Source organism: Schistocerca gregaria, chromosome 8 (genome assembly GCF_023897955.1).
Source record: "Schistocerca gregaria isolate iqSchGreg1 chromosome 8, iqSchGreg1.2, whole genome shotgun sequence".
Taxonomy (NCBI): Eukaryota; Metazoa; Arthropoda; class Insecta; order Orthoptera; family Acrididae; genus Schistocerca; species Schistocerca gregaria.
This window is the reverse complement of record NC_064927.1, coordinates 421,677,985-421,692,182: the sequence shown is the minus strand read 5'-3', so window position 1 is coordinate 421,692,182 and position 14,198 is coordinate 421,677,985. Positions and strand designations below refer to the sequence as shown.

General features: G+C 44.6%; 1 protein-coding gene across 1 annotated transcript in view; it reads right to left on the bottom strand.

The window, feature by feature from the left end:
* LOC126284482 (jmjC domain-containing histone demethylation protein 1-like) overlaps positions 1 to 14,198 on the bottom strand; it is an 86,865-nt gene that overhangs the window by 50,850 nt on the left and 21,817 nt on the right. The window contains exon 3 of the mRNA XM_049983440.1: positions 4,093 to 4,413. Within this exon, the coding sequence (XP_049839397.1) occupies positions 4,093 to 4,413 (321 nt within the window). The remainder of the gene's footprint in view (positions 1 to 4,092; positions 4,414 to 14,198) is intronic.

The window sequence follows — 14,198 nt, the reverse complement described above, 5'->3', positions numbered from 1 at the left end:
GCAGCGTTTTGATGATGACGCACAGCTTCAAGAAGAGGTAACTACGTGGTTGAAGGTGCAGGTGGCCGAATTTTACGACGAAGGAATTTCCAAGCTCATCCATCGCTACAATAAGTGCCTTAATTTAAATGGCAACTATGTAGAAAAGTAGTATTTAAATGTGGCTTTCATTTGTATATAATAAAAAAATTTCCAATACTTTATTTATTTTTAATTCCAAAACGTAATGTACTTTGTGCATAGCCCTCATAGCAATAGGGTGCACGATGACATTGTCTGCTACGGTAATGCTGGAAATTGGGGAATGGATCTTGGTTCCAGAGAGCCTTCAGAGGTGGGCCCACATGACAGATGAGGGGCTGGAACTGTTAAAGAACTATTGAATGAAATCCAGCTGGCTTTTTTGCTATCCCGAATAATGCGACAACACTGTGCTTGCAACTGTTTACAATGAATGCAGTTTGACATCGCAGGATGACAGTTAAAAACAGAGAGCAAGCCTCTGCATATGAATGGCATGGGACTGGGACATGGCGTGGTAAAGAGGAAGTGCAACAAATGGAACGTTCTTCAGAGCTAAGGATAACACTTATAAGATATTCTACCTGGTGATCACAACTGGGAAAATGTTCATCAAAGGTCATCATGAAGGAGTAAAGCCTCCAGTCGGCCTTAGTAAGCCACCATTTGGATGTGCTTGTAGGTGCGATAGGAGTCAACAAACAGATAGCACATGGTAAATGGTTGCTCGAGTATGTGTCAGAGAATAGACCACTTGAGATGAGAGGCAAACTGGGCAGTGCTGAAGGATAAGGCCGAATGGCAATAGGTGTGCGTGAAGTCTGAAAGGAATGTGGGTGCTGCTGTGTTACGGCTGGAGAGGTTAAGTTGACTGAGAAGGTCAGCCAAGAGGGCACCTCTCCGACAGGTTCTGGGAGAATCCCAAAGGGAATGGTATGCATTAAAGTCACCAAGCACCAGAAAGGGGTGAGGTAGCTGCCCAATAAGCTGGATGAAGTCTGTCCTGGTGGCATTGATGTAACTGGTACAAAGGGGAAAAGGTCAAGTGAGGAACGAAAAGGTGAACTGGAAGGTAGTCAGGGATACATGTTGACTATGAACATCAACCTATATGAGCACCATGACTCCCTCATGAGGTGGAATGCCAACCTCTGGAGGGAAGGGGGGGGGGGGGGGGAGGAAGGTCAAAACGAACTGGGAAGAAATGCAAAAGCTCATAACGGTTGTGAGAATGCAATTTTATTCACTGAAGGCAGAGAACAAGTGACACAGAGATTCTAAGAGCTGCTGTAAAACCTCTTTGTGGGATTGTTCCATTGGAGGAGAGTCATGACGAAAAAATGAAGGAATCTCACCTTGGCAGCTGTCGAGTACCAGCCTTCGAAGACTCGCTGCTACAGGGCACAGAGGCAGGAGGATCCTGCTCCATGAGGTCTACAGAAGTGGCATTGGCATTGGTCCTCTGTCAGCCTGTGGAGTCCAGGGCAGAGAAACAGTTGGTGGTGCAGACTGATGACATGGAGATTGGCCGGGCGAGGCTATCATGTGGCGAAACCGTCAAAGAGGACCTTCGAGTCGGTGAAGGAGAAGGCCATTTGCCTTTGTTTGACTTCTTGGAGCCTTTCCGGCTGGCAGAGGAAGATTCTGATTTTGGTTGGCTGGAGGGATGTAGGAAGGCTTCACGGGAGTATTCCTTCCATCTTTTCTGGCATGCCAGTTATGTAGCTGGTCGCTTTGCCCTGTGAGGCAAAAGTTTGGTGGCATGTTGCACAGCTGGAGGAGGAGACCAGGATGCTACCGTGACACTGGGTGATTTCACAACCACACTGCTAAATTTGAGGACGCCTGGACAGCCTGCCCATCAAGATACACGGAACAATCGTGGGAGGAGGCAGCACAGTCGCCATTGCAGTCAGTGCAGTGGGGAGAAGGAAGCACATAATTGCTCTCGTGAGCATCCCTACCACATGTTACACATTTGGCCGAGTGTCTTCAGGACACTATTGTGGTTGTAATGATGGCACTGGCAGCAGCGCATCAGGTTCGGAATAGACAGTCTGACTGTAATAGCTTCCATAACCTGCTTGGACCTTTGATGGAAGGAACCACTATGAAATGTGAGAAAGAGTGCATGTGGGCACTAAGGAGCCATCTAATTTCTTCATCACCTGATGGACTGCAATAACACCCTGATCAGAGAGGTATGTTTGGATTCCTGCCTCAGTCAGACCATCTAACAGGTTAGTGTAAATAACATGACGGGAAGAGTTCAGCATTCGATGGGCCTCAACATGAGCAGGATAGCCATGGAGGAGTGAAGCTGCAAGTAGGTGTGCTTGAGAATCAGAAATAGTCTTTAAAAGTGAAGTGCCATTGCGTAAATAAGACATGGATTTCACAGGGTCAGCAATTGCATTGACACCTTTCTGAATAATAAGCGGATTCACTGTAGCAAAGGACTGACGATCTTCAGTATGTGAAACCACAAGGAACTGTGATGCAGCTGGGAGGGTCTTTGGATTGCTAGCCTCATTCCGTTTATGTCTCAGTCATTGACTGAAGATGAGTGGCTCATTGTGAGAAAATCCCTCATGACTGCCAGGATATCCAATGGTGCACGTCTTCCAACTGGGGGGCCACCTTCAGAAGGGGCAATCCTGCATTAGGTAATTCTTTACACCTCAGGTCACACCTCCTGAACACCTGACAGGGACCAATCAGCAATTTTGGAAGGTAGGAGCTCAGGCAAATCACCGCTCTCCGGGCCTGGCCTGTACCAGGAAGTACGTGCGAACCCTATCTATCGACCTGGGGGTGGGAATTTCATATTACCCAGTCACCTGTTACATGTCATATGCATGGACCGGCATTCAGAAGCACACAGGAGGAAGAAGAAAGAGGAATTTCAAACACTGATGTGGAGGAAGGATAGGAGAAGTTGAAACAGTGGAGAGTACTCTGATATTGACTACCAAAAATGCAGAATATATTTCCAAAAACAGTTCAACTATGTTTCCCAAGGGATGTGGAAAAAACAGCAAGAGGATAGACACGCAGCATGGAAGGGAAAAGATGCTGCAAAGGCTGGAGTCCCATGGTAGCCAAGCATGAACCCGCCAAAGAGCAGCAAGCCCCAGGGGGGTGGGGGGGAGGTTGGTGGGGGGGAGGTTGGTGGGGGGGAGGTTGGTGGGGGGGGGGGGGGAGGGCGTGGCGTAAGTTAATACAGACGAGTAGGAAGAATAAATCTGTAATGTTCTGATACAGTATTAACTAGTGTCCAGCTTGACACAGTCAAGTCGTTTAAACATCTGGCTGTAACATTGTAAAGGGATATGAGGTGGAACGAGTGAGGAAAAGTGTGCTAGGGAAGGCAAATGTTTGACTTTGGTTTATTGAGAGAATTTTAGAAAAGAGTGGTTCACCTGTAAAGGAGATTGCATATAGGACACTGGAGCGACCTATTCTTGAGTACTGCTCAGATGTTTGGGATCCATACCTGGTCGTATTGAAGGAAGACATCTAATCAATTTAGAGGAGGGCTGCTAGATTTTTTACCAGTAGATTCGAACAATACTTACATGTTACGGAGATGCTTTGGGAACTCGAATGGGAAGCACTGGAGGAAAAGTAGCGTTCTCTTCAGGAAATACTATTGAGAAAGTTTAGAGAAACAGCATTTGAAGATGAGTGCCGAACGATTCTGCTCCCATCAACATACATTGCGTGTAAGGATGACGATAAGATACGAGAAAGTAGGGCTCATACCGAGGTACACAGTCAGTCGTTTTTCCTTGCTCTATTTGCAAGTGGAACAGGACAGGAAATGCAAAGCAGTGGTACAGGGTACCTACCCTCCACCATGCACCTTACAGTGGCTTGCAGAATATTGAAGTAGATGTACCTGTATTTAATTTGAGACTGCCCTGTACAGCAAGTTGTTGAAAGCATTGTTTTGTGAGAAACAATGCTATCTTTAATAATAAAAATTAAAAATTGACTACAATATCTACTGGTATAAAATAATTGTTTTCTAGAATAGCCTAAAGTTTGAGAAGAAACATTTGGACTTACCTGAGATCAAGCACAGAGAGGGGAGGACAAGTGCATGACCTGAGGGCTGAGATACCAGTCCAGGAGAACCCTTGCAGTGACAGTTCTCGTAGCTGTGGGAGCCTCACGATGAGCCAGGCGAGCTGCTGCTTTGTCAGTGGTGGTCTCATCCAGTTGAGGAGCAAGGCCCCAGGTTGGCGGCGTACGATGCCAGCTAGAAGTGAGGCTGAGGGGCGCCGCCTCGGTAAGTCAATACGCCTCCAGATCTGAGGGTCAATGGATGCTCTGGACCACGCTTTACATACCAAAGCACAGTGGCCGAGATCTGCCAATGACAGAAACCTTGAACACAAAGAAAAATCTATAGTGTGTGCTTGAGCACTGTTATCTTTCAACATTATTGAAAGATAACTGCATTGCAAAATCCATGGCCAACCTCAGCAATCCACATATGTAGATAGAGCAAAGTGATGTATTGTGTTTGATTGTGATGCAATTTATTTATTTATTTATTTATTTAATGATGTAAATAAAATAGAAAGAAACTTCCACATGGGAAAAATATATTAAAAACAAAGATTCCAAGACTTACCAAGCGGGAAAGCGCCGGTAGACAGGCACAATAAAATAACACACAAACACACCCACAAAATTTCTAGCTTTCGCAACCAACGGTTGCTTCTTCAGGAAAGAGGGAAGGAGAGGGAAAGACGAAAGGATGTGGGTTTTAAGGGAGAGGGTAAGGAGTAATTCCAATCCTGGGAGCTGAAAGATTTACCTTAAGGGGAAAAAAGGATAGGTATATACACGCACACACACGCACGCATGCACACACGCACACACACGCACGCACGCACGCACATACACGCACGCACACACCCATCCATCCATACATATACAGACAGAAGCAGACATATTTAAAGGCAAAGAGTTTGGGCAGAGATGTCAATAGCAGCTACCACCACCTGAAGATGTCGAATGGTTGTATTGAGGAAATATTGTGGGATTTGCACAATACGATCCTGGGGCAAACCCGCGAAGTGTATTTGTATCCCCAGCATTACTAACGTGTATTGGACGTGAGGACCATTTTTGCCTTTAAATATGTCTGATTGTGTATATATATATATATATATATATATATATATGATGATGTAAATAAAATAGAAAGAAACTTCCACATGGGAAAAATATATTAAAAACAAAGATTCCAAGACTTACCAAGCGGGAAGCGCCGGCAGACAGGCACATAAACATAACACACACACAGAATTACTAGCTTTCGCCACCGATGGTTGCTTCTTCAGGAAGGAGAACGAAAGACGAAAGGATGTGGGTTTTAAGGGAGAGGGTAAGGAGTCATTCCAATCCCGGGAGCGGAAAGACTTCCCTTAGGGGAAAAAAAGGACAGGTGTACACTCGCACACACACACATATCCATCCGCACATACACGGATGGGTGTGTTGTGCGGATGGATATGTGTGTGTGTGCGCGAGTGTACACCTGTCCTTTTTTTCCCCTAAGGGAAGTCTTTCTGCTGCCGGGATTGGAATGACTCCTTACCCTCTCCCTTAAAACCCACATCCTTTCGTCTTTCCGTCTCCTTCCCTCTTTCCTGAAGAAGGAACTGTTGGTTGCGAAAGCTAGAAATTTTGTGGGTGTGTTTGTGTGTTATTTTATTGTGCCTGTCTACCAGCACTTTCCCGCTTGGTAAGTCTTGGAATCTTAGTTTTTAATATATTTATTTATTTATTTACATAATAACAGATAAAAATAAAATGTTCATGACCCAAAAGAGTCAGTCCATAATTTTAAATAAACACAATCAACAATACAAAAAGAAGTAGCTTAATTTTTCAAGGAACTCCTCAACAGAATAGAAGTAATGACCAATGAGGAAACTCTCCAGTTTTGATTTGAAAGCACGTGGATTACTGCCAAGATTTCTGAATTCGAGTGGTAGCTTACTGAAAATTGATGTAGCAGTATACTGCACATCTTTCTGCACAAGAGTTAAGGAGATCCTATCCAAAAATAGGTTTGCTTTCTGCTGAGTATTGACTGAGTGAAAACTGCTCATTCTTGGGAATAAGCTAATATTGGTAACAAGAAATGACAGTAAGGAATGTATATATCGAGAGGCCAATGTCACAATGCCAAGACTAGTGAACAGAGGTCGACAAGACGTTCGTGAACTCACACCACTTATTGCCCAAACCACCCGTTTCTGAGCCAAAAATATCCTTTTAGAATGGGAAGAGTTACTCCAAAATGTAATACCATATGACACAAGCGAATGAAAATAACCAAGTAGACTAATTTTCGTGTTGAACGATCACTCACTTCAGATACCGTTCGAATGGTAAAAATGGCAGTATTAAGTCTTTGAACAAGATCCTTCATGTGGGCTTTCCATGACAGTTTACTATCTATCTGAACACCTAGAAATTTTAACTCTTCAGTTTCTCTAATTGTATGTCCATTCTGTGAAATTAAAATGTCAGGTTTTGTTGAATTGTTTGTTAGAAACTGTAAAAACTGAGTCATTACTGTAATTTAGCGTTACTTTATTTTCTAGAAGCCATGAATTAGGTCATGAAATGCACTCTTTGAAACCGAGTCAATGTTGCACACAAAACCCCTTACTACCAAGCTAGTGTCATTAGGAAACAGAACTACTTTAGAGTTACCCATAATACTAGAGGGCATATCATTTCTATAAATAAGTACAGCAGTGGCCCCAAGACTGATCCTTGAGCCACCCCCCACTTGACTGTACCCCACTCAGACCCCACATCACAGCCATTCTCAACATTGTTATTAATAACCTTTTGCTGTCTGTTGCTAAAGTAAGAGGTGAACCAACTGTGAGCTACTCCCCGTATTCCGTAAGGGTCCAACTTGTGGAGCAATATTTTGTGATCAACACAATCAAATGCCTTAGTTAAATCAAAAAATATGCCCAGTACTCGAAACCTTTTTATAACTCATCCAGTACCTCACAGAAAAAAGAGAATATAATATTTTCAATTGTTAAATGACTTCTAAAGCTGAACTGTAAATTTGATAGCAAATCGTGTGATAAAATGACCAACTATCCTTACATACACAGTCTTTTCAATAACTTTAGCAAACACTGATGGCATAGAAATAGGTCTGAAATTGTCTACATTATCCCTTTCTCCCTTTTTATAAAGTGGCTTTACTACTGACAAGGGAACCTCCCCATCGCACCCCCCTCAAATTTAGTTATAAGTTGGCATAGTAGATAGGTCTTGAAAAACTGAACACAGATCAATTGAGAAAACAGGAAGAAGTTGTGTGGAACTATGAAAAAAAAAATAAGCAAAATATACAGACTGAGTAGTCCTTGCGCAAGATAGGCAACAGTAAGGAGAGTGTGAGCTCGGGGGCGCCATGGTCCTGCGGTTAGCATGAGCAGCTGCGGAACGAGAGATCTTTGGTTCAAGTCTTCCCTCGAGTGAAAAGTTTTCTTTCTTTATTTTCGCAAAGTTATGATCTGTCCGTTCGTTCATTGACGTCTCTGTTCACTGTAATAAGTTTAGTTTCTGTGTTTTGCGACCGCACTGCAAAACCGTGCGATTAGTAGACGAAAGGATGTGTCTCTCCAATGGGAACCGAAAACATTTGATCGCAAGGTCATAGGTTAACCAATTCCTCCACAGGAAAACAAGTCTGATATATTCTATACGACACTGGTGACAGCATGTGTGTCACATTACAGGAATATGTTGTCGACCCACCCAACTTGTACACTTGGAGAATGGGGAAAAAGATTCTTCTACCTTGCCCGATTTAGGTGTCCTTGCGGATGTGATAATCACTCCCAAAAAAGCGATCGCATCAGACGGACGGACAGATAATAATTGTCTGAAAATTAAAAAAAAATTAAACTTTTCGCTCGAGGGAAGACTTGAACCAAGGATCTCTAGGTCCGCAGCTGCTCACGCTAACCATGGGACTATGGCACTACTGAGCTCACATTATCCTTGTTGTTGCCTATCTTTCACATGGACTACTCAGTTTGCATATTTTGCTTATTTTTTCATTGTTCCACGCAACTTCTTCCTGTTTTCTCGATTGATCTGTGTTCAGATTTTTCAAGGTCTTATAACTAAATCTGAGGGGGGTGTGATGGGGAGGTTCCCTTATGAGTACTTCAACCATTCTGGAAACTGACCATTCCTAAAGGAAAAATTACAAATATAGCTGAATACAGGACTAACATGTGCAGAAAAGTACTTTAATATTCTACTAGTTACTGCATCATATCAATGAGAGTCCTTAGTCTTCAGTGATTTAATTATTGACTCAATCTCACCTTGCCTGTATCACAGAGGAGTATTTCAGACATCAGTCTCGGACAGGCACATATGCCAAGAAAGTTACATGATTCTCTGTAGAAACTAAATTTTTATTTAATTCACCAGCAATGCTCAGAAACTGTCCTCCCTTTGAAACTGTTTTGTTAGTGTGGTTGTAAATGCACTATTATTTATCATAGGAACTCCTGTTACTCTTTTCCTTACAAGGAGAGGATCAACTTTTTGAAACAACATATGCAGTCTAGTGGGTTAGGATCGCAGGTGTGACACACACCTCACTATATTATCCTGGTGAACCCTCATTTGTGAGTAATCAATGAAGATTAATGTCCTATGATGTACTAAATGACAAAAGCCGCAATAACTATTTTTGAATTCCATCTGTAGCTTAGTGGTTACATTATTTGGCTGGTACGCTGAAGGTAGTGGGTATGAGGCATTGCATGTTTTTTCCACACACATCTTTACAGAAATGATTATTTTTATTCAGTTATTGTGGCTGCACTATGAATACGGTTGTAAGTCTTCCTCCAAAGGCAATCATTGTTAAGGACAAAGCTCCATGTAACATACAAGTTGACAAACACAGTACAATCCCAAAGTGAGGACATTGCAACTGCTGTGAAAGAGGTGTCCTGCCTGCAATGAGAGCAGAAGAAAGAAGGCTATTTTCTTTGATTCAGGAACAGAGACCTGCTGAAGTTGCATGATCAATGACATGTCTGAAGAGAAACACCACATGCCTAGCTACATGCCACCATATAGTTGCGATTGAAGTGCAGTAGAGTTGGCATGAGCAAAAGTAAGAACTTGTTTAAGGGGCACAACATTTCATGGGACATGTCTAGTGACAATATGTTTAAGATTGCCTGTGGATCTCTTCTGCCACAGTAACTGCTGATGACTTGGAAGGTACTGCAGGAAGGTTCAGCCAGTGGAAGAAGATTACTTGAGGCATGAATGGTTTGTTGAACTCCCAAGCAAATAAATTTATACTGCCAAGCCTTTAGCGACAATAGTTATGCATTACGTAAGTGCAGGTATGGAATACGGGACTAATGTGTGCTTACACTTCAGTGATAGTGTTCAAAATTTTAATAATTTTGTTTGCGCAATGTAAGTTTTACTAATTGCTCTTCAGTTTGGAACTGTAGCAGAAATTGTATGGAATTAGTAACAAAGAGCAGAATAATTCAACATGATTGTCAGTTTCAATTTCACTATTCCTGTGAGCATTCTTACACCTCTGTTTTTACTTTTGTTGAAGTGCAGCTTGGAAATAACTCGCACGCTGGGAAAGGAACACAGAAGATGAATGTGTAGCTTTGAGAGATGAAGTAGTGAAGGAGCAGATGATCAAGTATGTTTTCGGAAAACCTTGGGCAACAACAGACACTGAATTTGACTGAAGAAAGGAGAAAATATAAAATTGCAGCAAATTAAGCAGGTGAATGTGAATACAAGTGCCTAAAAACAGACAGAGCAAGTGCAAAACAGCAAAGCACAAATGGCTGTAGGAGAAATTGAATGTTATAGAAGCATATTTGACAAGGGGAAAAGATAGATACCACCTAAAGGAAATTAAAGAGGTCTTTGGCAAAAAGCAGCAGTATGAATATGAAGATCTCAGGTGGCAAACCAGTATTTAGCAAAGAAGGGAAAGCTGGAAAGCATATGCAGAGGGGCTATACAAGGGAACTTTACATGGAGGCAATATTATAGAAAGGGAAGAGGACAAAAGAAGATGAGATGGGAGATATGGTACTGCAAGAACAATTTGACAGAGCACTGGAAGACCCAGGCTGAAACTAGACCTCAAGAGTACGCAACATTCCCTAAAAACTGTCGACCTCTCAGGAGGGCCAGCCATGATGTCACTATTCCAGCTGGCATAGAATATACGAGACTGGCAAAATATCTTCAGACTCCATGAAGAAGGTAATTACTCCAATTCCAAACAAGCTAGGTGCTGACTGGTGTGGATACAGAACAGTTAGTTTAGTAAGTCACAGCTGCAAAATATTGACTTGCATTATTTAAAGAATAATGGAAAACTGGTAGAAGCCAACCTTCGCCAATTGACTGAGGGGGGTGGGGTTATGGGACTAAATGGTGAGGTCATCAGTCCTGCAATTCAATAACAACTTGCGTAAAAGGTGTCTACTAAAAGTGGGTGATCCAGTCAGATGGATCAAAATATAAAGTGAGGAAGCCAGAAACACACTTTATAAGGGATAAAAGGCTTGGTAAAATCTAAATACTACAAAAACAGAGGAAGTCATGGCTCCCAGACCCAGAAAATGCAAAGAGAGGCCCCACCCATAACCACCCTGCCCCTGCTTCAGGAGTAAAGCAAAGCCTTATAACTGAAAATAAAAACCACCTTCATGTAGAAAACTGAGGAGCACTTCAACCTCCACAATCGTATGCTAATATTAAAGACAAGGTATCTGAAGGCTGTACTTAGTATAAAAGGCCAAAAGGAGGGTACATTCCACCAATATGAGATACCGTCAGTCCGGCTCCACAGCCACATTGTGAAGGTTGCTCATTAAACAAGAGGAAACTATAGATGAGTCTAGTATGACCAATGTGTAGACAGCATAAGACAATGGACTCATTCCAACTGGAGCAGAAGGAAAAAGACCAAAATGCAGTCGTTGGATTGGTTGGTTTGTGGGATTAAAGGGACCAGACTGCTATGGTCATCGGTCCCTTTTTCCAAAACTTCAAACACCCACACAGAATAAAAACAAACCATGGACATGACAACAGATGACATAGGACAAAAAAGATGCAGACTGAGACCAGACAAAAGGAATTAAAATCACACAGAGTGTGACAGTGGTTGGCCGACCATAGAGACAAAGAAGGAAAAGCCAACCACCTAGAAACACACTAAAAATAACCCAGTCTAAAATCGTAGGCCAAAGGCCAGACTCATAACAAAAAAAATGACAAACACTCAGATTAAGTGATAAAAAACCCTGCCAGAATAAAACGGAAAACTAAGCCTGCAATGGCAGTGTCATCTGTTAAAAGGGCAGGGAGCGTATCAAGCAGCACAAATGTCTGCCTGAGCACAGCTAAAAGCAGACAGGCCAACAAAATGTGGACCACTGTCAAAGCTGCCCCGCAGCGGCAGAGGGGCGAGTTCTCACAGCTCAGTAAATAACTGTGCGTCAGCTGGGTGTGGCCAATGCGAAGCCGACAAAGGACAACTGAGTCCCTGTGAATGGCTCACATGGCTGACCGCCACACAGTCATCGTCTCCTTGACAGCATGGAGTTTATTAGGTGTGGGCAGATCGCGCCATTCAGCATCCCAAAGTGCGAAAACTTTGCGGCGGAAGACTGATCGCAAATCAGTCTCCAGGAGGCCAATGTCCAGAGTTGGTTCACTGGTGGCCTGTTTGGCCAGGCGGTCAACACGTTCATTGCCCGGGATGCCGACATGACCAGGGGTCCACACAAAGACCACAGAGTGGCCACAACAGGCAAGAGTAAGGAGGGACCCCTGGACAGCCATCACCAGACGAGAGCGAGGTGAACACTGGTTGACAGCTCGTAAACCGCTCAGGGAGTCGCTACAGATAACGAATGACTCACCTGAGCAAGAGCAGATATAGTCTAGGGCACGAAAGATGGTGACCAGCTCTGCAGTGAAAATGCTGGAGGCAGCCGGCAATGAGTGTTGTTCATAATGGTCTCCTAGAGTAAGAGCATAACCGACACGACCAGCAACCATCGAACCGTCAGTGTAAACAACGCCAGAGCCCTGATACGTGGCAAGGATGGAAAGAAAGCAGCGGCAGAAGGCCTCTGGAGGGACTGAGTCCTTCGGGCCCTGTGCCGATTCAAGCTGAAGGCAAGGGTGGGGCACACACCACGGGGGTGTACACAAGGGGGGGGGGGGGTGTACAAAGGGGGGGGGGGGGCGAAAGAAGGTGGGTGGATTAGGGAAAGCCCCAAGCCCAGAGAGAAGCTCTCTGACGCAGACCGCGATTTTACAACCTGACCGGGGCCGACGTTCTGGGAGATGGATGACCGACTGAGGGAACAGGAGACGACAATTAGGATGCCTGGGCAAGCTACAAACATGAGTAGCATATGCAGCCAGTAAACGTTGGCACCACAACCGCAATAGAGGGACACCTGCCTCCTCAAGTATGCTGTCCACAGGGCTGGTCCGGAAAGCTGCAGTGGAAAGTCGGATCCTGCTGTGAAGGATTGGGCCCAGCACCCACAACGCAGAAGGGGATGCTGAACCCTAAGCCAGGCTCCCATAATCCAGACGGGACTGGATTAACGCCTGGTAGAGTCGTAAGAGAGTAGACTGGTCGGTGGCTCAAGCATCACAGAGTATTAAGATGCCGCCCACACCTCTGTTTAAGCTGCTCAATATGTGGGAGCCAAGTCAACCAGGCATCAAAAACCACACGCAAAAACCGATGTGTCTCCACCACAGCAAGAAGTTCGCCGGCAAGATAAAGCCACGGCTCAGCGTGAACCATGCGTCGCCGGCAGAAATGCATAATGCAGTTCTTGGTAGCCGAAAACTGGAAGCCACGCGCTACAGCCCAACTGCGCCTTTCAGATAGCGCCCTGCAGCTGACGTTTAGCAGCTGCAGTGCCAATGGAGCTATACTAGAGGTAGAAGTCATCAGCATACAAGGAAGCTGACAGACGTCCCCACCACTGCAGCAAGCCTGTAAATTACAATTAAAAACAGGCAGACACTTAAGACAGATCCCTGTGGTACCCTGTTCTCCTAAACCCGGGGGGAACTATGGGAGGCCATAACTTGCACGCGGAAGGTACGACGCGACAGAAAATTTTGTATGAAAATCGGTAGCGGACCCCCAAGACCCCAACCATGAAGCGTAGAGAGGATATGACGACGCCATGTTGTATCATATACCTTCCGCATGTCAAAAAAGACAGCGACGAGGTGCTGACGGTGGGCAAAGGCCATACGGATGGCTGACTCCCAGCTCACCAGAGTGTCAGTGGCAGAGTGGCCTTTATGGAACCCACCCTGAGAAGGAGCCAGAAGGCCCCGAGACTCGAGTACCCAACTCAAACTCCGGCTCACCATGCGTTCGAGCAACTTGCAAAGAACGGTGGTGAGGCTAATGGGGCGGTAGCTGTCCACCTCCAATGGATTCTTGCCAGGTTTTAAAAAGGGGATAACAATGCTTTCCCGCCATTGCGACGGAAACTCACTCTCGACCCAGAAGCGATTGTAAAGGTCCAGGAGGCGACACACTGACAGTCCATTGAGAGGTGTATGAGCATCTGACAGTGGATGCGATCTGGCCCAGGAGCTGTATCAGGGCAAGCGGCTAGGATACTATGGAATTCCCACTCACTGAATGGAAAATTGTAGGAATCAGAATGGCAGGTGTGAAGGAAAGGCTCCGACATTCCAATCACTCTAATAGAGTGGAAGGCCAGTGGGTAATTCACAGAAGCAGAACTGAGATCAAAATGGTCTGCAAGTAGTTTACAGTTATGTCAGAGTCAGTACAAACTGCCCCTTTCAGTGACAACAGGCACGCAGACAGCATCCAATAGCCATAGAGAGGCCTAACCTGCGATAGAGAGAGATGGAGGCGAATGGTGGAGAGATACCGTTCCCAGCACTCCAGCTGGTGTTGGCGAATGATGAGGTGGGCCCGCGCATGGAGCCGTTTAAAGGCGATGAAGTTTTCTAATGAGGGATGCCTCTTGTGATGCTGGAGCACCCACCTGCAATCTTTAATCACCTCGGCGATCACA